The 23,055-nt window shown below is 64.2% G+C and overlaps 4 protein-coding genes across 9 annotated transcripts; 2 read left to right on the top strand and 2 right to left on the bottom strand.

Annotated features, from left to right (window-relative positions):
• The first annotated feature begins 948 nt into the window (after positions 1-948).
• GDF15 (growth differentiation factor 15) lies at positions 949-4,476 on the top strand. Its single transcript, XM_015886805.3, has 2 exons — positions 949-2,118; positions 2,882-4,476. The coding sequence occupies exons 1-2, from the start codon at positions 1,221-1,223 to the stop codon at positions 3,829-3,831; spliced, it is 1,848 nt and encodes a 615-aa protein (XP_015742291.3). The 5' UTR covers positions 949-1,220; the 3' UTR covers positions 3,832-4,476.
• Positions 4,477-5,578: 1,102 nt separating this feature from the next.
• Positions 5,579-8,526, bottom strand: LRRC25 (leucine rich repeat containing 25). 2 transcript variants are annotated; one of them, XM_085517834.1, is made up of 3 exons: positions 7,251-8,526; positions 6,628-7,141; positions 5,579-6,103 (listed from the first exon to the last, which is right to left on the bottom strand). In XM_085517834.1, the coding sequence occupies exons 2-3, from the start codon at positions 7,131-7,133 to the stop codon at positions 5,989-5,991; spliced, it is 621 nt and encodes a 206-aa protein (XP_085373960.1). In that variant the 5' UTR covers positions 7,134-7,141; positions 7,251-8,526; the 3' UTR covers positions 5,579-5,988. The 2 variants fall into 2 exon arrangements, with proteins under 2 accessions (XP_085373960.1, XP_015742288.2); XM_015886802.3 differs by lacking the exon at positions 7,251-8,526 and having other exon boundaries at positions 6,628-7,242.
• A 108-nt stretch (positions 8,527-8,634) lies between these two features.
• SSBP4 (single stranded DNA binding protein 4) lies at positions 8,635-17,891 on the top strand. 2 transcript variants are annotated; one of them, XM_085517832.1, is made up of 18 exons: positions 8,635-8,745; positions 9,396-9,468; positions 9,599-9,660; positions 10,354-10,438; positions 13,449-13,538; positions 13,679-13,762; positions 13,833-13,889; positions 14,000-14,069; positions 14,146-14,216; positions 14,645-14,712; positions 14,802-14,847; positions 14,941-14,976; positions 15,061-15,115; positions 15,212-15,282; positions 15,360-15,438; positions 15,693-15,721; positions 16,164-16,265; positions 16,558-17,891. In XM_085517832.1, exons 1-18 carry the CDS (start codon positions 8,690-8,692, stop codon positions 16,585-16,587), a joined length of 1,164 nt encoding a protein of 387 aa, XP_085373958.1. In that variant the 5' UTR covers positions 8,635-8,689; the 3' UTR covers positions 16,588-17,891. The 2 variants fall into 2 exon arrangements, with proteins under 2 accessions (XP_085373958.1, XP_085373959.1); XM_085517833.1 differs by lacking the exon at positions 14,941-14,976.
• Positions 17,809-21,533, bottom strand: ISYNA1 (inositol-3-phosphate synthase 1). Of its 4 annotated transcripts, none has more exons than XM_015886568.3 (11): positions 21,402-21,533; positions 20,736-20,857; positions 20,462-20,623; positions 20,243-20,372; positions 19,982-20,175; positions 19,749-19,898; positions 19,465-19,680; positions 19,120-19,284; positions 18,934-19,047; positions 18,629-18,846; positions 17,809-18,378 (listed from the first exon to the last, which is right to left on the bottom strand). In XM_015886568.3, the coding sequence occupies exons 2-11, from the start codon at positions 20,847-20,849 to the stop codon at positions 18,183-18,185; spliced, it is 1,659 nt and encodes a 552-aa protein (XP_015742054.1). In that variant the 5' UTR covers positions 20,850-20,857; positions 21,402-21,533; the 3' UTR covers positions 17,809-18,182. The 4 variants fall into 4 exon arrangements, with proteins under 4 accessions (XP_015742054.1, XP_015742053.1, XP_015742055.2 ...); XM_015886567.3 differs by having other exon boundaries at positions 20,736-20,860; positions 21,402-21,529; XM_015886569.3 differs by lacking the exon at positions 21,402-21,533 and adding an exon at positions 21,124-21,163 and having other exon boundaries at positions 20,736-20,860.
• Positions 21,534-23,055: the final 1,522 nt, after the last annotated feature.

Raw genomic sequence — 23,055 nt, 5'->3', positions numbered from 1 at the left:
GCAGCAGGGCTGCATCAGGAAGCAGCACAGAGGAACCAAAACTGTGGCAGGCAGAAGCTGCGGGTGGGGAAAGGAAGAGCAAAGGCAGCTGAGGGCTTCCCTTTGTCCATCCACCCATCCACCTATCCATCTATCCATCCATTTATCCATCCATTTATCCATTTATCCATCCATCCATTTATCTATCCATCCATTTATCCATTTATCCATCCATCCATTTATCTATCCATCCATTTATCTATCCATCCATTTATCCATCCATTTATCCATCCATTTATCCATCCATTTATCCATCCATCCATCCATCCATCCATCCATCCATCCATCCATCCATCCATTTATCCATCCATTTATCCATCCATCCATCCATCCATCCATTTATCCATCCATTTATCCATCCATCCATCCATCCATCCATCCATCCATCCATCCATCCATCCATCCATCCATCCATCCATCCATCCACCCATCCATCTATCCATCCATCCATTTATCCATCCATTTATCCATCCATTTATCCATCCATTTATCCATCCATTTATCCATCCATCCATCCATCCATCCATCCATCCATCCATCCATCCATCCATCCATCCATCCATCCCTCTGTCCCTCCACCCCCCCCAGCAGCACAGTGCAGTCACACCACGTCACCCCCCACATGACGCCCCTTGTGCTGATGACCCAATGCTTTCCCGTGGCCATGGGTGAAAATCTTGTTCTCCTTTCTTTGCCTCGGTCAAACGTCAAGAATCTGGGTGAAAAAGGCAGAAATAAAGCTCGTGCTCAGCTGCCGAGTCCAGCACAAACCACGGGCTGGTGGGAATGCCACATTGAGGACCGTGCACTTGGCAGCATGGAATGCAGCCGGGTCACCACATGGGGCTCACATCCCTTCTGCCCACGGTGTGGGGCAGTGGGGCGGATGGTCCCCCCGGCCCCATTGCCTGGTGCCCACCTCCAACCTCCACCTCCGGGCTGGGGGTGGCTGCCGGGATCGTCCACCCCTCCGTGTTCGGTCCGTCCTCCTCCTGCTGTTTAAGGCTCCGATGGGGCGCAGCCGTGGGACCCTCCGTGTTTTCCTCCTCTTGCTCTTCCCGTTGCCTTTCAGCTCCGATTCGGTATCGCTGGACCGGAGCCACCCGCGCCCTGAACCATCCCAGGAATGATGCAAACCCAGGGAGCGGTTACTTCAGTACGAACCGGACCGGGGCAGCGACATGCGGCAAAGCCGGGCTGCGGTGTCATCAGCCGGATCCCCATTCGGGGGGTGCCCCCCTCTTCAATCGCGGCTCCGATCAGCTCCGCCCGCACATGTTGGCACGTCGCGCTGCCCTCCAGGGGTGGAGATGGGGGGGGGGGGACGAGAAGGGGATGAAAAGGGGACCAGGAGGGTGGGCGAGGCGTGTTGGTGCCACAGACAAAACACATCCCCATCCACGCGTGCCCAGCGCCACGTGCCGCCCACGAGACCTCCGCCCACCGCCGTCCCTCGGTCCGTCCGCTCAGCATCTCCCCCCCACCCGGGGGCACCGAAACGCCGTTTGTCCGTCGTTCCATCCCGGCTCAGAGCCCGGCGGTGCCCGGTGCAGCCGCAGAGTCACCGTGTCATCCATCGGAGCGGGGCTGGAGGTGGATGGGGGGGAAAGGGGGGAGCGGAGGGCGGGCAAAGTCCCGCTTATATAAAGCCGGGGCTGCTCCGCTCCATTCATTCTCCTCGCGGCATCGATCAGAGCCGCACGCGAGGCCTTTGCGCAAGAGGTTTTGCAACTCCCCCCCGTCCCCCCCCATTCTCCTCCTCCTCCTTCTACGCGATGCTGCGGGACTCGGGGGCCGCCGCCGTCACCTGCCTGCAGCTCCTGCTGCTGGCCGGCACTGCGCAGCCACGGCCCCGCGAGTGGGACGAGGACGGGCAGCAGCTGGAAGCCATCAAACACGGCATCCTGCGGCGGCTGGGGATGGCCGGGCCCCCCCCGGTACCGCACGCTCCGGACCCGGAGAGCATCAGCCGAGCGCGGCGGGTGTACGAGCAACGAGTGGCCGAACTGCGAGGGAACCGCAGCCGGGAATGGGAGGAGCGAGAAGGAGCGACGCGTCGGTACCGTCTGACCGCGATCCGTAAGTGGACGCTGCGCTCCCGTCGTGCCCCCATCCGTGCCCCCCAACCTTGGACCCCCCAGCTGCACCCCACTGTCTTCTCAAACCACATCCCCATCTGTGTCCTCAAACTGCATCCTGTGTGTCTTCAACCTGTGTCCCCAACCTGCATCCCATCTTCTTCTCAAGCTGTTTCCCAGCTGTGTCCTACTATGGTCCCCAACCCACTGTGGTCCCCAAACCGACTCCATCCTCCCCCATACCCAGCCTCCATCCTGCTGTGACCCCACATTGTGTCCCCACACTGTGTCCCCAAACTGCCCCCATCACACCCACACCTCGATCCTCATCCCATCGTGGCCCCAATGGTGCCCCCAGAACATGTCCCACCATGTCCCCGACCCACATCCCGCTGTGTCTCCCAACCGTGTCCCAACCCTCACCCTGTCCCGACACGTGCTGGGACATGAACGGACATGAATCCATCACCTTCCTCCCCCCCTCCTCCTTCTCTTTCTCCTCCCATCATCACCTTCAGAGGAGGAGTTGCACTTTTCCGCTTCAAAGCACTGATCCAGGCACAGTGGGGGGATGTGGGGAACTGGCCAGGCTGGGGGTTTTGGGGCAGCTCTGCATGAGATGGGGTCGGACAACCCCCCTCCCCCCGGTGCCATCATCCCATTAGAGGTGGGCAGTGCCCCACGGGGGTGTGGGGTGTGGGCAGGGAGGACACCCCGTTGTGCACTGTGGGGTCTGTGACATTGACCATCCTCTCATCCCACAGTGCAGCGCCTGCCGGACCCCCCCCAGGGCGAGCGGGACCCCCACAGGGGGCAGGAACCACAAAGAGGACAGCGGGACCCCCATGGAGAGCAGGACCCCGATGGTGACCAGGACCCCCATGGAGAGCAGGACCCCAATGGTGACCAGGACCCCCATGGAGAGCAGGACCCCGATGGTGACCAGCACTCCCAGGGGCATCAGGACCCCCAAGGTCACCGGGACCCCCCCGGACCCCAGGACCCCCCCGGTCCGTTCCGTTACCTCCTGGTGGTGCCTCGTACAGCCGCTCTCCGCCAGCAGCTGCAGGTTCTGCGGGCACAGCTGCAGCTCCCCCTGCACTCCCAGCGCTCAGCACAGCTCCAGGTCAGCATTTCCACCCCGGGGGGGCCCAGGGCAGCCCCACGGCTGCTGCACAACCAGGACTTGGACCCTCACTCCCACCACATTGACTTGACATCACCCATCCGGCACTGGGCCGCCGGGCACGGCGCTGCGCTGCGCTTGGAGCTGACCTTCACCTCCAATATATCAACTCCATTGGATGGATCCGGAACCAGGAACGTGGTTCTGGATGTGGAAATGAAGGACACGATGGGTCGGGGGGCGAGGAGACGGCGGGGGCTGGAGGAGGAGTGTGGGAAGAGCGAGGGGAGGTGCTGCAGGAGGACAATGAAGGTTTCCTTCCAGGAGATCGGCTGGGACGACTGGGTGCTGGCACCGCGCAGCTACGACATGCGCTTCTGCCAGGGCTCCTGCCCGCACAACTACCGCGCTGCCAGCATCCACGCACAGATCCAGGCTCGGGTGCATGCCCTGAGCCGTGCAGCCCCGGCACCGTGCTGTGTGCCCGCTGAGTACGACCCCATGGTGCTGATGCACTACGATGCAGAGGGCAGGTTGGTCAGCTCTGTCTTTGAGGATATGTTGGTCACACGCTGTCACTGCGCATGAGGGCAACAATGGGGTCTGACACCTCCACCTGTAGGGACCCGTCACCTCTGGGTATAGGGACCCGTCACCTTTGAGTATAGGAACCCATCATGTTTGGGTATAGGGACCCGTCACCTTTGGGTATAGGGACCTCTGGTATAGGGAGCAGCTCTGCTGGGTGTAGGGATCTGTCAGCTCTGGGTATCAGGTACCTTCACCCCCGCTGTAGGATTCCATAAGGTCTGGATATAGGAGTCCATCACCTCCAGATATAGGAATCCATCACCTTTGCAAATAGGGTCTGGCATCTCTGGCTAAAGGGGTCCATCACCTCCAGCTACTCATCCTCTCCAATCTATAGAAACCCATCACCTCCACATCCAGCTATGGGCCCCATGGACGCAGACCCCGCTACCATCACTCCGTGCCATAACTTATTCCCCTCTCCCCTTATTTAAAGCATTGATTCAACAGGAGGAACCCACCCCCCCCCCACTGGCTCCTCACAAACCTTTTTTATACACAGTCCTTTATTTATTGCTTGTTATTTATTGCACCGGATGGCTTTGTTGGGATTCTTTCTTTTTTTGGGGTATATTTATATATTTCTATAATTGTGATGTAAATAATAATAAATAATAATAATAAAGTGATGATTGGAGTGCAGTGCCAGCAGCTCTGCCCTATGTGGCCACGTCCCCTCCCCGTCCCCATCACCCATGGGTGAGTCATGTGTGGGCAGTGCTCCAGAAGCACTTTGCCCTCACTGTGTCCTTGGGGCTCTGGGACAGCCCTGACCTCAGTGGGGATGTGGTGCTGTCATTTACTGGTACCCACAGCTGGGGGAGGTGGGACGTGAGATATGGGGCAGAGGGGTGAGGATAATGGGGCATGGGGGGGCATGGAGAGATGGGACAGGGGGACATGAGACATGAGGATGTGGGGCAGGGGGACATGGGGCAGGTGGACATGAGATATGGGGATGGGGGGCAGGGGGACATGGGGCAGGTGGAAGGGGGGACATGAGTTATGGGGATGGGGGGCAGGGGGATGTGAGAAATAGGATAGGGGGACATGGGGACATGAGATGTGGGGATATGGGGGGCATGAGATGTGGGGATGTGGCAGGGGGACATGAGATATGAGGATGTGGGACGGGGACATGGGGCAGGGGGATGGGGGGACATGAGATATGGGGATGGGGGGCAGGGGAACATGATACATGGGGATATGTGATATAGGTGGACATGGGGATGTGATATGAGGGGACATGAGATGTGGGGATATGGGGGAATTGAGATGTGGGGACATGAGATATGGGGATGGGAGGCAGGGTGACATGATACATGGGGATATGGGACATGGGGATGTGTGATGTTGGGGCATGGGACATGAGAATGTGACATGAGAATATGGGAGATGGGGGACATGGGACAGGGATAGAGATGTGAGATAGAGATATATGGACATGGGGATGTGGGACTTGGGACATGGGGACTTGGAGGTGGTGGACATGGGGCAGTAGGACATGTGGGGACATTGAGATATGGACTGTGGGGACATGGGGATGTGGGGCAGGGGGAACTCCAGCCTGGGATTATGGGCTCTGGGGACCACAGCTCAATGGATGTGGGACATGGGGTCACTATTAGAGGACCAGGAAATAGGACCCTGCCTGCATGGGGCCCATATTATGGCACCTCTGCTCTGGGGACAGGACCCCCCCCAGGACCCCATGGGGGATCCAACAGACTGCGAGCCTTATGGGTCACTGAGGAGAGCCCAACATTTAATGTCACCGCAGAGCATCACAAGGATCCGTGCGAGGCTGGGGTGCGGGGTGTCCCCATACCACCCCCCATCTACATCACCTCGCAGCCACGCGTTGCCAGGAGCATCCAAAACTCCACTTTTTAACCCCAAACTCTCGGGTTACGCAGAGAGCGGCGCCGGCAGCACTTGGGGCCGTCAGTCCCGCTGAGCTCCGGGGCAGCCGCATCCCATTGCCCCGTCCCCATATTTCACAGCTCAAACCCCACAGCGAAGCGGCCGCTTCCGCCCTCAGCCCCGTGCAGGAAACGGTCGCGCAGCCTTTTTTTGCTCTCGTTGCAATAAAAACTAAAGAGGAAAATCCCCTTTTGCTGTCCCGGAGCTGCAGAACCCCGCAGGGCGATGCCCTTATGGGTCAGGGGTGACGTAGATGTCCTCTCCGGGGGTCCCGGTGTTGGCGTAGATGGGCTGATCCACTGCGTCGCTCTCCAGGAAATAGGGATGGTCCGGCAGTGCCTGGAGGCTGGGGGGGGGGGGAAGGGGGTCAGTGGGGCAGTGCCCCATAGAGATGTATAGGAATGGACTCCAGGGTGGATCAGTGGGGAGGAAAGGGCCCCATAAGTGTGTGATCCATGGGGTTTGGTGGGGGTGGGATGGGGTGGAGTGGGGTTGTAATAGATTGGGATGGGATGGAGTAGGATGGGATGGGTGGGTTGAGATGGGATGGGGAAGGACTGGGGATGGAATGGGATGGGATGGGATGGGATGGGGGTGGGATGGGATGGGATGGGATGGGATGGGATGGGATGGGATGGGGGTGGGATGGGATGGGATGGGATGGGATGGGATGGGATGGGATGGGATGGGGAAGGACTGGGGATGGGATGGGATGGGATGGGATGGGATGGGATGGGATGGGATGGGGAAGGACTGGGGATGGGATGGGATGGGATGGGATGAGGAGGGACGGGACACCTCTATGGCTCGATGCAGCCCATTAGGAGGGTCCCACGTACCCCTGCAGCCCCCCCCTCCCCACAGACTCACCTGCCCCCCTCCTGCTGCCACCCATACGCCCCGTCCTGCGCTGTGGCTGCACCGGGGGCCGCGCTGGATCCGATGAAGACGTTCTCATAGTCGGGTGCCACGCACCCCCCCGGGGCGGCAGGTCGACTCTCCGCTTCCCGGCTGACATAGCGGGGCTGCCCGTGGGCTGCAGGGGGCTCCTGCTTCCCCCACCCCGCAGCCCCCGCCGTCCTCCGGCACCTCCACACCAACACCAGCACCACCAGCAGCACCAGCACCGCTGCCACGCTGCTCCCCACGGCCACGGCCACCGTCCCCGCGCCGCCACGACATTCCCGTGCGTGGAAATCGGAGGCGTTGACGGTGCCGTTGATAGAGGAGCACAAGCACTCGGTGCTGGAGCACGAGTCCAGCGCTCTGCCCACCACGTCGCAGCGGCACGGCAGCAGAGCGGGCTGCGAGGTGGTGGCCCCGACGCCGTGGGACAGGGGCAGCAGAAGCAGCAGCATCGCTATGGGGCGCCCCATGGCTCCGCCTGCGAGGGAACGGGGGGTCAGAGGAGCGGAGCCCACAGCCCGGCCCTTCGCGGTGGGGGTCCCCAAAGGTGCGTTTGCCCCCCGCCCAACCCCAGCGCCCCGACTCGCCTGCAGCCGTCTGGGAGCAGAAAGAGGAACGGGCGGTCCCTGCGGGTCCGTGTCACTGCGTGGGGCGTAACCGGGTCGGGAGGGGTGTGGGGGGGTCACTGCTGCTGCTCGTCCACTCGGAAACACTCGTTCCATCTGGGATGTGCGGGCACCACGATGCCCCCCCCCTGTGCCGGGGTCGTGGCGCTGTATGAGGGGTGGGGGCAGGAGGGCACGTGGGGTGGGGATGGTGGGAGCAGTGAATGGGGTGGGAGCGGTGCCGGGGGGTGTCAGCACCGGGGGTTGGGGCGGGGTGGGGGCTCCAGGTGGAGCCAACCATCATCCCATGGCCTCATGTACCCACATAGAGGAGTGGGGGGGGGGGGGGGGGACCAGGAGCTGAGTCTGGGGGAGATGTCACAGCGTGGGCCGGGCTGCGCGATGCAGCGACAGCGAGCCCAGCAATAAGGGCTGCAATGGGGCTGCAATGGGGCTGCAATGGGGGCTGCAATGGGGGCTGCAATGGGGTCCCCACGTCGCGTCCCCCCCCAGCCCTGGGTTGGGAGCAGCGATGGGGTTCGGCCACGGTGACAGAGAGAACAGGACGGGTCACATCGCAGCGCCGCCCCCAGAACCGCCGGGCGGGTCCCGAGAGCCGCGGATGGGGGCGGCCCCGCAACGCCCCGCAACGCCCCACGCCACGCGCGTCCGCGGGGTCGCGGCTCAGCGCTCGGGCACGGCTGACACCTGCAGGACGAACGGGGGAGCGCACCCGTCGGAACGCACGGCCGCGTGTCCGCCACGAACACGCGTGTGGCGGCTGCTCCCAACTCCCCGTGGCCGTGGCCGTGGCTCTTCCCCCCGTGGACAATTCCCCCCACGATCCTCCGTGTCCGCCTATTCCTATTTCTCAGTGTCCATCCCTTCGTGTCCGTGTCTCCACCCCCCCCTTTCCTCGTCTCCGTGCCCACGCGTATCCACCCCTTCACGCCACCGTGTGTCCGCCCCCTCGTGTCCGTGTCCGCCCCCTCGTGTCCGTGTCCTGTGCTCCCCATCCCTCTGGGTCCACCCACTCGTGTCCGTGTCCAGCCGCACTCCCTTCGCCCCCACCCCCAATTCACACTCAGCCCCTTCACCCACTCGCGTACGCGACCTCACTCACCCCACTCTCCCACCCTCCCACCCTCATCACCCCACGCTGTGGGCCCCCCCCTTTAAACCATCGCCCTTTTAAGAGCGGCCGCGCGGTGTGGGCGGAGCAGCGCCGGGACGGACGGAGGAGGAGGAGGAGGGGGGGGCGGCGTTGCTGGAACAGCCGCTCGCGGAGGGGGGGGGGGCGGGAGCGGCGGCGGCGGCGTAGCGGGGACCCCCGGCCCCGCGCGGCGGTTTCAAGGTCCCCCGGGCCGGGCCGAGGCGCAGCGCGGGGCCGGGATGGCGGCGGGGCGGTGACAGCGGGCAGCATGTACGGCAAAGGGAAGGGCTGCGCCGTGCCGTCCGACGGGCAGGCCCGGGAGAAGTGAGTGCCCGGGGCGGGGGGGGGGATGGGAGGGGGGGGAACGGACGGACGGAGCGACGCGCGGAAGTTTTGGCGCGGGTTTCCGGCGCGGGAATCGGGGCCGGCGGCGGCGCGGGCGCGGGAAAGACCCGACACCCCGTTTCCCGCCACCCCTTTCCCGCCACCACCACCACCGCCCCCCCCCCCGCTCTGCCCCCCTCGTGTCGCGGTGTCACGCGTGTCCGCTCATCACAGCGACGTGTCACCGTCTGCTCCCGGTTCGGTGTCACCCGGTACCGCCGGTTCGGTGCCGTGTTGCGTCCCTCACACGTGGGACCGCCGGCCTCCGGTATCGCTCCGTTGCTGTCCCGGTATCACGGTCCCGGTATCAAGTCCCGGTATCGCCGTCCTTGTATCACGGTCCCGGTATCAGGTCCCGGTATCGCCGGTATCGCGGTCCCGGTATCACGGTGCCGGTATCACGGTGCCGGTATCACGGTGCCGGTATCAGGTCCCGGTATCGTGGTCCCGGTATCACGGTGCCGGTATCACGGTGCCGGTATCAGGTCCCGGTATCGCGGTCCCGGTATCGCGGTCCCGGTATCACGGTGCCGGTATCGCGGTCCCGGTATCACGGTCCCGGTATCAGGTCCCGGTATCACGCCCTGCAGGTTGGCGCTGTACGTCTATGAGTATCTGCTGCACGTGGGAGCACAGAAATCCGCTCAGACCTTCCTGTCCGAGGTGAGACCCCTTTTATTATGGGGGGGGGGTGTCACTATATGTGTCATATCGGCCCCCACAGCGTTATTGTATGTATGTATGTATATATGTGTGCCCCCCCCGGCTCTGATGGTCGCTTTGTGCCTCATAGATTCGATGGGAGAAGAACATCACGCTGGGAGAACCGCCGGGATTCCTGCACTCCTGGTGGTGGTGAGTGGGGATGGAATGGGGGGGTGTGGGGGGGTGAAGTGTCCCCTTGGACCCCATGCAAACGATGCTCTGCTGTTCTTAATACCCGGCCCCACAGCTGGATCCAATTTGGCCACCCCCAAAGTGCACACAGCCTCAATCTGGGGGGGGGGGAGGTTCCCATACAATGAGTGTTATTTTCCCCCCCCCCCCCCCCCAACCCACTCCTCAACTTCGGGTGGGTGCCCACGAACCACCCAGTGGCTGCTTCCCATAACCCACTGCTATAGGGGGGACATGGGGGACCCTCCATCCTGCCCCCCATCCTCTCGCTGAGGGGGGGGGGTGGCAGCAATGGCCCCCCCCCCCCATCACACCCCATCCCATCCCACCCTGGGATGCTCCTCCTGATGTCAGGGCCCAGGAATTTGGGCTGTGATGCATAGCGACCATCTCCAGGCAAACACTGCAGGAGGGGGGGCTGGAACCCCCACCCCATCCACCCCATCCACCCCACATTGGTGCTATGAGCACAGCCCTGTGCCCCCCCGGCCCTACATCCACTCCTCATTAATGCCACAACCGCAGCCGGGCTCAGCCCACAACCCCCCCATCCCCCCCATAGCCCTGGGATGGGGCTGACTGTGCTATGGGGGGGACATGGGGACACCCAGGGGGGGTCCTGATGCTTTGTATCCCCCCCCTACCCCATAGTGTCTTCTGGGACCTCTACTGTGCAGCCCCCGACCGCCGTGAGACGTGTGAGCACTCGAGTGAGGCCAAAGCTTTCCATGACTATGTGAGTATGGGGGGGACAAACAATGTGCCCCCCCCCTCTACACCCTCCCCCTGCACCCTGGGGACACAGGGACACGGCACACTGGGGGTTAATTCCATTGCCAGCCCCCACCTCCCTGCACAGCGCTGACCTATTTTGCACAGCACCGGGAGGGGTAATCCCAGGGGCTGGGCTGTGACCCCCCCCCAATACCAGGACCCCCCCCCACAGTGCCACCCTGTGCCCTGCGGGGTGCTCAGAGCCGGCTGGCACTGATGGGGATGAGGACGGGGGGGGTGTGTGGGTATGGGGGGGGATTTAGGGACATTGAGATCCATAGGGACAGCTGGGGAGTGTGTGTGTGTGTGTGTGTGTCCCTGCACCAAGCCATGAGCTGCCAGCAGACGTGCTGTGTGCCCAATGCTGGGCGGGCATGGTGACCTCAATGGGTCCCCAGTGTTTATCATCATCCCCCCCCCCCTTTCTTTGCTTGTTGGGGGGGGAGCAGGACACCCTGAGGACAGCGTGGGATGGGGGAGGGGGCTGCGTGATGCTGGGGGTGCCCAGTAACATGGGATGCAGGATGCTGTGCTACCCACAGGGATGGCGATGGGTGTAGGATGCTGCAGGACGTGTGGGGCTGTGGGACCCATATCCTACACATGCTGTGTGGGGGGGCTGATAAAGCAGGATGCCCAGGATGGGGGGGGGGGATGTGGGGTCTGTTGTGTATCCTATGGGAAGCAGGGCTGGTGGTGCTGCAGGATGCTCCCCCCCCCCCCTATTTCCCTGTGCCCTCCCAGCACCCATCACTGTCACACACATCCCCCCCCAGGCTGTTGGGGCTGCAGCACAGTGTGTCCCCCCCCCCCCCACCCCATCCCTGCCGCCCCCGGCCCCACTGCTCAGCCCTGATTGCCATGCTGGAATTAATGAGGCTGGCGGTGCAGGTCAGGCCCGTTGCCATAACACTGCTCACAGATGCAGCCTGGGCGCTGGGGACCACGATGGGGGGGGGCCTGAGGGGGGGCTGAGACCCCCCCCCTCAAAATGGGGGGGCAGCACTTGCAGTGCCCACATCCCTCAGTGCCTGGGGGTTGGATGGGGCTTTCAGTGCTGTGGCATCATGCAGGGTCTCTGTGCCATTCCTGGGGGGGGGGGGGGGGGCTGCTTGGATGTGCCCCCCCCAATTGGGGTGTGCACAGCCCCCCCCCCCCCATGCAAGCACACAGTTGGTGACCCCATATCACCATGGGGATCACAGGGCCTGGGGGTCCACCCTTTATTCTGGGTGAGGGTGGGGGGCCCCAGCCCAGCTCAGGGCCTGCTGCCCCCCCCCATTTGTGGGCCCCTCCTCCCCCCCCCCCCCCCCCCCATTCCCTCCCTCCTGACCTTGCTGCTGCAGGAGGAGCTGGAACTCCCCAACCTGTTGCCATGGTAATTCCTGCTTTGCATCACTGGGCTGGGAGTGCTGTGGGGCTGGGGGGGGGGTTGGGGGGGGCCACCATGGAGTGTTGTGGCTGGGGGGGGCATCAGCAGCATCCCCAGTGCAGGGCAGAGGTGGAGCACTGACCCTAATGGCCGTGGGCACAGCACCCTGCGATGTGGGGGCACACACTTGGGGGGTGGGGGGGGGCATTGCGGACCCCCATCCAAGGAGGGGATGGACCCCCCCTCCATGCTGAGGTGCCCAATGGGCCCTGCTGCCATGGGGTGCTCGTCCACCATGGGGTCCATGCTGGGGTTGGTGCTGGGTTCCATGGGGGGCACAGTGATGGTGGGTTCTGGTTGGGGGGGGGTCCATATTTGGATCATGTGGGGCACCAGAAGGGCTCAGTGCTGCAGGGGGGGGGCTGTGATGGACACCAAGGTGGGCTCTGCCATGGAGCCCCTTTGGGTGCCCCTTTGGGTGCCATAAAGGTGCTGTGATGCACTGCACCCCAATGGGCCGCGTTCTCCATCCTCCATCTCTGAGCATCACCCGGACCCCCCACCCCATATGTGCTCCCTGCCCCCCACCCCATACGTGCTCCATCACCTCCCGGGGGTGGGGGGCGATGGGGGCCGAGGGGTTAACGGGAGGAATGTGCGGGGCTGCGGCTCTATGGGGGGGGGGGGGGGGGTTATGGGGGGGGCCGTGGGGTGCCGGGCTGCCTGGCCTCCGGCGCTGTTGGTTTTGGCTGCCTGCACAGACTCTCCATTGTCTTGCAAATGATTTGTGCATGGCTGTAAAGTGAGTTCAGCTGGGCCCGGCCCCGATCCTGCGGCTGATAAATGAGGTGGGGGCCCCCCCTCCACCCCCCCATCCCCAGCACCCTCAGCCTTAGTGCCGTGGGGCAATAGAGCCCCAACTCCCCCCCCCCCCGTGACCCACAGCGGGACCCCCCGACAGCAGCGCGGTGTGAGCCGTGTCCTGGATGGACCCATCCATGTCCCAGGTGTGGGACCCACGTTCCGTGCGCTCACGTCGGGGATGTCCCCGCTATGGGGACGTGGACCCCCCTCCCGTGGCTGCGGGCTGAGCCCCCTCCTCTCAATGGGGTCCCCCCAGGTGGTACCGGCCCCACTGAGCCCCCCCCCATCCCCCTGCAGGAGGGGCAGCGCCTCCCCCCCCCCCCCCTTTCTCGTCTCCCCCTCCTCCTCCTCTCCAAATTGAATCCAGTTGTGGCAGAGACAGCGCAGGGCCGAGCGGAAAGGCAGCGCATTCCTCCCTGCTTAACAGCTCCCCCCGGAGCGGGGCTGGCAGGAGAGAGGGGCCGGGGCCCCCTGCAGCCCCCCCTGCATCCCCCCACAGCCCCACCGACCCCACAGCCCCCCCCCCCCCATCCCCATTGCAGCCTATGGGTGAGCATCACCCCTGTTCTCCCTATGCTGCTCTCTAACACGGAGCCCCAGCAGTGGTTGGGGACGTGGGGGGGGACGTGGGGTGGTAGATGGGATGGTGCCCCCCCAGCCCCACATGGCAGCTCCCTGCTGTGGGGTGCTGACCCATAGATGGGGGTTGCAGTGCTGAGCTCTCCTCTCCCCACAGAGCGCAGCGGCGGCTCCCAGCCCGGTGATGGGGAACCTTCCCCCCAGCGATGGCATGGCGGGGGGGCCCATGGCTCCAGGCTTCTTCCAGGTACAATATGTGGGGGGGGATGATGGTGCTATGGTTGAGCTGCTTGGGCCACACATATGCATATATAGGGGGCCTGGGGGGGTGCACTGTGTGATGCCCCCAACCTCCCCCCCCACCCCCTAACTCTGTCTCTCCTTAAGGCCCCTCCAGGCTCGCAGCCATCTCCGCACGCTCAACCTCCTCCCCACGCCCCCAATGCCCCCATGATGGGGCCGCACCCCCAGGTAAAGCCAATTACCCCCCAACCCCCCCACCCCCCACCTTCCCCCCCCCCCAACACTGTATCTCTTACAGCCCTTCATGTCCCCTCGTTACCCCGGTGGCCCCCGCCCTGCGCTGCGGATGAACCAGGTGAGACCCCCCCTCTTTTACCCCCCCCATTCACACCCCATATGAGCACAGAGCTCCACCGGGGGTCCCGCTGTGCTCTGACCCCCCCTGACCCCCCCATTCCCCTGCAGCCACCCGTGGGTGTCCCCGGCTCTCAGCCGCTGCTGCCCAACGCCATGGACCCGGCCGCAAGGGCACAGGGTGAGTGGGGGTCCCGTCCCCGGTGCTGTGGGGGGGTCACCACGCTCACACCCACCCCCCCCCTCCCTCTGCGCAGGGCATCCAAATATGGGGGGCCCAATGCAGCGCATGAACCCCCCCCGAGGCATGGGAGGCATGGCACCACAGGTGAGGGGGGGGAGGGGGTGGGGGGCAGGTGGGATGGGGGGGAGGAGGTTGTGGGGGGAGATGGGGATGGGGGATAGAGATGGGGAAGGGAGTGGGATGGGAACAGGGAGATGGAGAGGTGGGAGGGTGTGATGGGGATGGGGACAGGGTAAGTGGGGGGCAGGGATGGAGCTGAGGGCAGACGGGTGGGGGTGGGGGTGAGGATTGGGATGGGGAAATGGGGAGGGGGGGCTGGGGATAGAGCTGGGGATGGGGAGAGGGAAGGGATGATGAGTTGGAGCGGGGATGGGAACGAGATGAAGGGCTGATGTCTTTGGGGACAGAAATGGGGGAGTGGACAGGAATGGGGCTGGGATGGGGAGGGGGTTGGAGTTGTGGGTGGGTTGGGGGGGGGGTCTCAGCCTCCACTCACCCCCATTTCCCCCCAGACCTACGGCAGTGGGATGCGCCCCCCCCCCAGCTCGCTGGCCGGCCCCGGCATGCCTGCCATGAACATGTAAGGGACCGTGGGGTGTGTGTGCGGGGGGGGCACAGGGACAGGAGCACCCCCCCACCCCTCCCTCACCTCCAGCCATTCCCTTCCAGGGGTCCTGGTGGCCGCGGGCCATGGCCAAACCCCAATCCTAACTCTGTAAGTATGGGGGGGGAGGGCTGGGGAGGTGAGGGGGGGCTGCACGCCCTATGCTGACTCGTCCTCTTGCCCCCCCCCCCCCCCCCCCCCTAGATCGCCTATTCCTCCTCATCCCCCGGGAACTACGTGGTGAGTATGGGGGGGGCACTGGGGGGCTGTGCTGGCAGTGATCCCATATACCCCCCCCATCTCTATTCCTCTCTGTCCCTCAAGGGTCCTCCCGGTGGTGGCGGCCCCCCCGGCACCCCCATCATGCCCAGCCCTGGTGGTGAGTGTCCCCCCACTGTGTGCTCAGGGTGTTGTTTGTTGGGGGGGGGGTCCTTACTCATACACCCCCCCCCCCCATGTCCCATACTCCCCATAGATTCCACCAACTCCAGTGAGAACATGTACACCATGATGAACCCCATCGGGCCGGCGGGGACCCGGCCAAATGTGAGTGATGAATTGGGGGGGTGCTGGGGGGGCCCCCCCACTTTATCTCCGTGTGCTCACTCCCCCTTTGTCTGCAGTTCCCAATGGGGCCGGGGCCGGAGGGGCCCATGAGTGGGATGAGCGCAATGGAGCCCCATCACATGAACGGATCCTTAGGTGGGTGCCACCCCCCCCACACCCAAAATCCATATAACCCCCCCATCAAGCAAGGTGCTCCCCCCCACCATCCACCTCCCCACTGGGACCAGCGCAGCAGCCTCATCCCGCAGCCCATGAGCTCCATCTGCGGGCTGCAGGGCAATGTGCAGGGATGGGGGATGGTTATGGGGGGGGGGGGGAATATGGCTTGGGGAATGGGGGGGGGCATTGGGGCTGGGGGGGCTGCTGACATCACTGCCGTCCTTTTGCAGGCTCTGGAGACATGGATGGGCTGCCCAAGGTGAGTGTGCAGCCCCTGTGTGTGCTGGGACCCCTCCCACAAACTCACATCCCCCTTCCCATCAGTGCTGCCATGCCCTGTAGGCCCCCTCCTCACCATAGGAGGATTCCCCCCCCAAGCTATGAATAAGGACTCCTGTGCACCAGGACCCCCCACCCTGTGCAATGGAGCCCCCCATGAACCAGCACCCCTTATACTGGGGTCTTATACTGGGACCCTCACATGCTGGGAACCCCAAGCACTGAGAACCCCCCCCCCAATACACAGAGCCCCCCCCATACACTGAGATACCCCCATACACTGATACCCCCATACACTGCAGCCCTACACATCACCCCCCCATATACCCCAGGACCCCTCTCCCCACCCACACCCTTCCACCCCAACCCCCCCCCCTCCCCACTAACTCTCTTCCTTTCCCCCCCCCCCCCCCATATTACAGAGCTCTCCCAGTAACATGGCAGGGCTGAACAACCCCCCCGGCACCCCACGGGACGACGCCGAGATGGGCACCAATTTCTTAAACCCCTTCCAAAGCGACAGCGTAAGGGAGCCGACCGTCAGCACCGGGGGCAACCGGGGGGGCAAACGGAGAGGGAGGGGGGCACGGGGGGGTGGTCGGGGCTGCAGGGGGGGTCGGGCATCTTGCAGAGCTCCGGCTGATCTATGGCGATCCCACACGGTACCGGAGGGGGTCGGACCGTGGCAAAGCATCCCGGAGGTGTGATGATGGATGATGGGACCCCCCCCCCCCGTCCAGGGCTGCTGTGCCCCCTCCCCTCAACACCCCCCCCCCCCAGCCCCGCTAACCCTCTGGTGTCTCCGGTCTCTCTTAGTACTCGCCCAGCATGACAATGAGCGTGTGAGCCCAGCGCCGAAGCCGGCCGAGAACCCGACGCCCCCCGCGGTGCCAAACCCCCCCCAACCCCCCCCCCCCCCATTAATTAATTTGTCTGTATTTAATAACCAACCCCCCCCCCACCTTCCCAACCTGCCCCTCCCCCCAAACCACACCGAAAAACGAACAAAAAAGGAAGAAAATGACCCCCCCCCCCTTTCTTAAAGAAACAGTAACACTACATCTCAGCCTCTTCACCGTGGGGCAATTACGGCTGGGACCCCCCCTCACTGCCAGACCCCCCCACCCATATAGTGGTGGCAAAGGGCAGGAGGGAGCCCAAAATAGGGGGGGAGGGGGGGGGTCTGCTTCTGTTCCTTTCCCCCCCCCCCTCCTGCCCCCAACTCGGCCACACAGCACTGTGTGTGGGGGGGAGGGGAAGTATTTATCTGGGGGTGGGGTCGCAGTTTGTTTGTTCCCCTCCCCCCCCCCCCCACTTTAGTACCCACAGCAGTGCTGCCTGCTGCACACTCCATTGCAGTGAGCTGCCATGTTGTGGAGCTGTGCCCCCCCCATCATCGCATAAAAGGGGGGGGCAGCCACATTGTGGCCCTGGCAAAGCCTCAGCATGGAGGGGGGGGGGGGGGTCACGCTGCCATCACCCCCCCCCCCCACCCAGCATCCTCCTGCCAGGCTCTGCAGAGTAAAGAGGAAGGGGGGGGGGGGGGTCAAGCCATACCTCCATGGAGCCCCCCCAGCTCTATATCTACAGAGAGCAACCAACCCCCCCCCACCCAGCCCTGTCTGCGTGCTCACACAGCACTGTGATCTTCCTGCCCCCCCCAACCTGAGCGCCAGACCGGGACCCCCCCCTCACCCCCCATCCCCCCCCCCCCCCAACCCAAGGGACCACTTTAATATGAAGGATTTGGGGGTTGGGTTTTGGGGGGGGGGGGGTGTTTCTCCACCTTTTCCTTCTCTTTTGTATCAGAAAAGACCTCAGCCTCCCCCCCCCCCCCCCCACTTTTATCCCCCCCCCATCTTCTATCGCGTGCCCCCCCCTGTACAGCTGCCCCCCCCCCCCTTTAGTTCTATGTAGGGGGAGCCCCCCCCCATTTCTTAGCCCTGAGTCTTTACAGCAAGCGTTGCTTATGGGAACGAAAAAGGGGGGGGGGGGGGGAAGGAAAAGAGGCAATGAGGTTTTTTTCTCCCCCCCTCCCCAAAAAAAAAGAGAAAATGACCAAAAAAAAAAGCAGGAAAATAATAATAATAATAGGAAAAAAAAAAGCAAAACGAGCGACCCCACATCAATAAATGGAAGCTGGATTTTTTTCAGAAGGCACCGTTTGGTTCCATGGGGGGGGTCAAGGGGGGGGGGGGGGGGCAGGAAGGGGGTTGATGTGTGTGTTGGGGGGGGGTTGATGTGGGTGGGGGGTTTATTGTGGTTCAATGCTTCACAGTGTCACTTTGGTGGGGTCCCACATTGCACCCCCCCCCCCCAAATAGAAAAAGAGGGGGGGGGGAAGAGTGGGGAGACCCCCACCCCGCCCTCCCCATACAGCAGAGACCCCCACCCCGCTGGTTGTGGTGGGAGGGGGGGGTGCATATCCATGGGGGTGGGTGTTATTCGGCCCCATCGATGTGGAGGGGGGGGCGGGGGGTCCCGGGGTGCCCGTTGAGTTGGGTTGGGGGTGTCGCCTTCTTGGGGGTGATGGGGCAGGCGGCCCCCGCGGGGCAGCAGCGTTTGGGGCCGAGCGGCGGCCGCTGCATCTTGTGCTCCAGCAGCATGTGGTTCTGGGGGGGCAGCCCCAGGCAGGCCCTAAAGGGGGGAGAGGGAGGTGGGGTTGGCTGGGGGGGGGGCACAGGTACCCCCTGATATGGGGCGAGAAGCTGAACCCTGTAGGATTGAGCCCCCCCCATACACCAGACCCCAAATGTTGGCTGATGGGGCACCTCTGCATTGGGAATAGGGAACCCCATATCCCCCCATGGGCATCACTATGGGTCACTGTGCCCCCCCCTCACCCCATAGGCAGCACTGCCCCCCCTTCCCCCCCAGTATTGGGTACCTCAGGATGTTCTCAATGCAGCTGCGCTGACGGAAGAGCGCGTTGACCACGGGGGTCCCTGGGGGGACCAGGGGGGCTTTGCAAAGGAAGGCGACGATGGAGAGGACGCTGTGGAAGCTCTGGAACTCGGGGTCACTGTCGGTGCAGAACGTGATGCGTTGGCACAGCTCGGTCAGGATGGCCAGGTCCAGGATGATGGGGCTGGCCAGCAACGAGTCCTGCAGGCAGAGAAATAGGGGGGGGGTCCCATTGAGCTCAGCGTAAGGTGAACCCCTTACCCCCCCATCGGCCCCACAGCCCCTCACCTCGCATGTATTGTGGATGACGATGGTGTTGGTGCCTCCCATCATGATCTCGGAGGTGTATTCATCCAGGGCTCGCTTGCTGTCCCCCACGTAGGGCACGTATTTGATCACCACCTGCACAGGGACCCCCGTCAGCACCCGCCCCCCCATTACAGACCCCTCACCCCCCACCCAGAGCCCACTCACGCAGTGGTCGGGTTTGTCCTGTGGGCCATATAACACTGGGTTGGCCTGTACGGTGTCATCCACCACGTTGCTCTTGGAGATCTCCTTGGAGCGGAACTGCTGCGGCGCTGAGAGGTTCTTCCCATCGTTATTGCCCAGGTGGTTGTAGCTGACGATGGACCTGATCTGTGGGGCAGGGGGGGCACAGAGGGAGCCATGGGAGGGAGCCAAAGAGTGATTGAATTGCGAGACAATCAGTGGTGGACAGGTCAACCCAGCTCCATGCCATCCCAAAGAGGACAGGTCAACCCAGCTCCATACCATCCCAAAGAGGACAGGTCAACCCAGCTCCATGCCCCAACCCACCTTCAGCCCAGCTCCCACCAGGAAATCCACCAGCACCGACTTCAGCTTGGTCTGCCCCGATTTGAAGTCATCCCCACAGATGAAGACACGGCGTTGAGCTGCCAACTCTATGGCACCCGGCACGAAGGTGTTCTGGGGTGACCCATTGATGTAGGCACAGCCCTCCAGGATGCTGGCCACGGCGAACAGCGTGGATGGCGACACCTCCAGGCCTCTCTATGGGGACACCGTGGGGCTCAGCACTGCAGCACATCCATGTTATCCCCCCTTTCCCACCCCCTCACCTCGATGGCCCTCAGCAGGTTGTCAGCGGTGTCATTGAGCCCTGGCACCACGTCACAGAAGCGCTCGGTGTTGGCTGTCCAAAGCACGATCACTTTGTCCACCCCACTGCTGGCCTTGAAGTCCCTGATGTCCCTTCGGATCTGCTCCACCTGCAGGGATGGGGATGCAGATGGGTCCCCGTGGTGTCCCCCCACCATCCCTGCGTGTCCCCAACCCACCCCATCCCCAGCACCTGCTCAGCCTTGGAGCCCCGCAGCACATTGTCTGCTCTCTCCTCCTGGTTGGCAGCGATGAACTCAGGGATGTAGATGGATGCTCGGGGTTTCATCTGCTCCATATGAGGCCACAGCTGCTCCTGCAGCGCCCAGTCCAGCACCTCAGCACGTCTCATGGCCTCGGCCAGGTTCAGAGAGGAGATGTCCCACCCTGCAGGATGGGGTCACACTCAAAGCACAGCCCCCACCACATCCATCCCATCCCAGCCCCCTCCTACCATCAAACACGATGTCATTGGGGTGCACCATGGGCAGCAGGTCCCGGAATGGCACATAGACATCACCAGCAGGACCAGCTCCCAGACACACAGTGGAGGCCTGCAGCAGCGAGCCGTAGTAGTTGGCTTTCTAGAGGTGGGGGGCAGAACGTGAGGGTCCAACATCCCCCAACACCCCCCATAAAACGAAGGGACCCCATCCCCTCCCCGCACACCCACCTTGCGGCCGCTCTTGGTCATCCAGCTCAGCCCCATACGATTGGCCAACACGGCCGCGGTCACCGTGGTGCCGTTGTTGCCCCCCCATCCCACCAGCATCAGCCCCAGGCGGGGAACGTGCCGCGAAGTGCGGAAGGTGAAACGCGTGGAGCAGGGTCGGACCTGCGGCACAGGATGGGGGGGGTCGGGATGGGGGTCGGGATGGGGGTCGGGATGGGGGTCGGGATGGGGGCAGCTCGACGACGCCACCTGTGTGTGTCCCCCCGTCCCCTACCTTGGTGACGCCGCCCTCCCTGCAGACGTGCGCGGTGCTGTAGGTGTATTGCGCCTCGATGAAGTCTTTGCTGTACGCGACGTCGGGGCTCTCCACCACGAAGGGCTCTGCCATTGTTCCCGCTGCTGGGATGGAAGGAAACGGGGACCCCCCCACATACACACAACTAATCGCAGGGACACGGCGACGAACGACGGGTCCGACCCCGACCCCGGGACTATCGGTACGCGGGGGGGGGGGGGCGATGTACGCGGGTGGCAGCGGGGGACGGCACCGGTAGAGAAGGGACGCGGATTGTGGGGCCGACCCTGCGGACGGTGACTGACGGACGGACGGACGGACCCGCGGACCCCCCCCCCGCCTCTCCCTCCCCTCCCCCGTCGCTCACCTGGAGCCGGGCGGCTGCCGGCGCTGCCCCGCGGGGATGTGAAGGCGGCCGGGGCTCCCCCTCCGCTCCCGCCCTTAAGCGGCTCCCAGCGCCCGCCCCCCCTGGCCCCGCCCAGCCCAAAACTTTCCATCGGCTCCGGATCCCCCCCCCCCGCAGCCCCCGCCCCGCGCCCGCACGTGCCCCGGTACCGGGGGGTTCGGGAGCGGACACCGAACGCGACCCCAGACGGGGTCAGCGCCGTCCCGGTGCGTTCCCTCCCTCCCGTCCCGGGCTCTCACCGGCGCTCGGAGCGGACGGGCCGGGTCGGGCCGCCTCCAGGAGGGGAAAGTGGCCGCTGACCCGGGAAGGGGAAGTGGCACCGGGGCCGGGGGGTCCCGCCGCTGCCTTCCGCCCATTCACTGCCCCGCGCCGGCGGCTTCCGGAGCTGCGGGGGGGCCCGGCGCCTTCCCACGGTGCCGCTCCCACGGTGCCACCGCACCCGGGCACCGCGAACCGGAGCCGCCCCCCCCCCCGTTTCATCCCCACCGCAGCCCCCCGGCTCGGCCATCCCAGCACCCAGCGGGGACACCCCGACGGGCGGGCGGTGGGACGGCGACAAGGTCCCGGTTCCCGTTTCAATGGGAAGAATCCGCTTCAAAGCATCCCCCGGAGCTGAGCGACGCCCCGAACCCCCCCCCCACACACCACCACCCCATTCCCCCCCTCCGGCGCTCCGTCCTCCCCCACCCACCCTCATTCCCCGCGAGGCGTGAGGACAAATCGGCCACCGCCCACCCCGCGAGTGGGGATGGGACCACCGGGAACAGCGGGCACAGCGAGCGGGGAGCGGCGGGGCTGCGGGACGTGGTGGTGGGGATGATGATGATAATGATGATGATGATGGTGGTGATGGAGAGGGGGGATACACGGCCAAGACAGGGGGACACCTCCGGGATGGGGGGATGCGGGCGGCCCCGTTCAGACCCCGGGCGCTGGAGGAACAATGATCCCTCAGAGGACAAAACGAACCCCGCGATGGAATTCCAGCGCCTCAGCAAATTATTGAAACAAAAATAACATTTCTTTGTACAATAATCCATCGGGCGGGGAGGGTCCGGGCAGCGCTGCCAGGGGCCGAGAACTGGTATTTTTCCACTGCTTTCCTCCTCTTTTTTTGTTTGCCCCCCTCCCACAACTCCCACCATTGTTCCTTCCCACCCCTCCCACGCGGCGCTGTTCCCTCGCACCGTGGGCTCCGTGCCCAACGCCTCCGCTCGAGGCTCGGGGCTGGCGGGGACCCAACGCTGCGCAGCCATGGAGACCGGCACGGCCCCGCAGTAACGGCACCGCGACCCCCGTCCCACGACCCCCCCCACAACAACGAGAGGGCTGCGGTCCCGCTCTGTGCCCGCTCATGGTCCTTCCCGTCGGGTTTTGTTCCCTCTGTATACGATGCCCCCCCCCGTCCCTTCGTTGTGACCTTCCAGGACCTGCGCACCTGATGGACGCGTGCAAAGGGACGGACGGACGGACAGAGCGGCACCGGGGTCGGGGTGGGGGTCGGGGGGGCCGTTATCTTAATGAATTTCCTTCTGCCGCCCGGTAAATCACTCAGCCCCACGGACGGGGCGGCCCGCAGCGCTGTGCCCGCACCGGGCTCTACCCGGTACCGGGATGGCGGTGACCGCAGCGCATCGGGGCGGCACCGCGGGGGCTCCGCGAGTCCCGACAACCGCAGCCGCCCACCGACGGGCGCACAGAGCGGGGGAAGCTGCCGCCGTCCGCCCGGCGCTGGCACGGAGGGAGCGCAGTAAATTTCCACTCGCGGTTCATTAGCGCTCGGCCTGACCCCGGCTGCGGCTCCCGGGGGTGCGGAGGAGGCGCCCGGGGACACCGGGATGGAACGGAACCCCGCGATCGTTGCCGGGATCCCCGCACGTGGCCGGGCCCGGC

This window comes from Coturnix japonica, chromosome 16, assembly GCF_054131305.1.
Source record: "Coturnix japonica strain WE chromosome 16, WE-NBRP24, whole genome shotgun sequence".
Taxonomy (NCBI): domain Eukaryota; kingdom Metazoa; phylum Chordata; class Aves; order Galliformes; family Phasianidae; genus Coturnix; species Coturnix japonica.
This window is presented reverse-complemented; position numbering and strand designations above follow the sequence as displayed.

What these genes read in the sequence shown, in the direction of transcription:
- GDF15 (XM_015886805.3), top strand. Translation starts at nt 1,221, where the DNA reads ATGCGGCAAAGCCGGGCTGCGGTGTCATCAGCCGGATCCCCATTCGGG. An exon ending in GTACCGTCTGACCGCGATCC is followed by an intron (nt 2,119 to 2,881) that starts GTAAGTGGACGC and finishes CTCATCCCACAG; the next exon opens with TGCAGCGCCTGCCGGACCCC.
- LRRC25 (XM_085517834.1), bottom strand. Translation starts at nt 7,133, where the DNA reads ATGGGGCGCCCCATAGCGATGCTGCTGCTTCTGCTGCCCCTGTCCCAC. An exon ending in TGGCAGCAGGAGGGGGGCAG is followed by an intron (nt 6,104 to 6,627) that starts GTGAGTCTGTGG and finishes CCCCCCCCCCAG; the next exon opens with CCTCCAGGCACTGCCGGACC.
- SSBP4 (XM_085517832.1), top strand. Translation starts at nt 8,690, where the DNA reads ATGTACGGCAAAGGGAAGGGCTGCGCCGTGCCGTCCGACGGGCAGGCC. An exon ending in TTCCTGCACTCCTGGTGGTG is followed by an intron (nt 9,661 to 10,353) that starts GTGAGTGGGGAT and finishes CCTACCCCATAG; the next exon opens with TGTCTTCTGGGACCTCTACT. An exon ending in TGATGGGGCCGCACCCCCAG is followed by an intron (nt 13,763 to 13,832) that starts GTAAAGCCAATT and finishes TATCTCTTACAG; the next exon opens with CCCTTCATGTCCCCTCGTTA.
- ISYNA1 (XM_015886568.3), bottom strand. Translation starts at nt 20,849, where the DNA reads ATGGCAGAGCCCTTCGTGGTGGAGAGCCCCGACGTCGCGTACAGCAAA. An exon ending in GGGAGGGCGGCGTCACCAAG is followed by an intron (nt 20,624 to 20,735) that starts GTAGGGGACGGG and finishes CCTGTGCCGCAG; the next exon opens with GTCCGACCCTGCTCCACGCG. An exon ending in TGGTGGGAGCTGGGCTGAAG is followed by an intron (nt 19,285 to 19,464) that starts GTGGGTTGGGGC and finishes CCTGCCCCACAG; the next exon opens with ATCAGGTCCATCGTCAGCTA.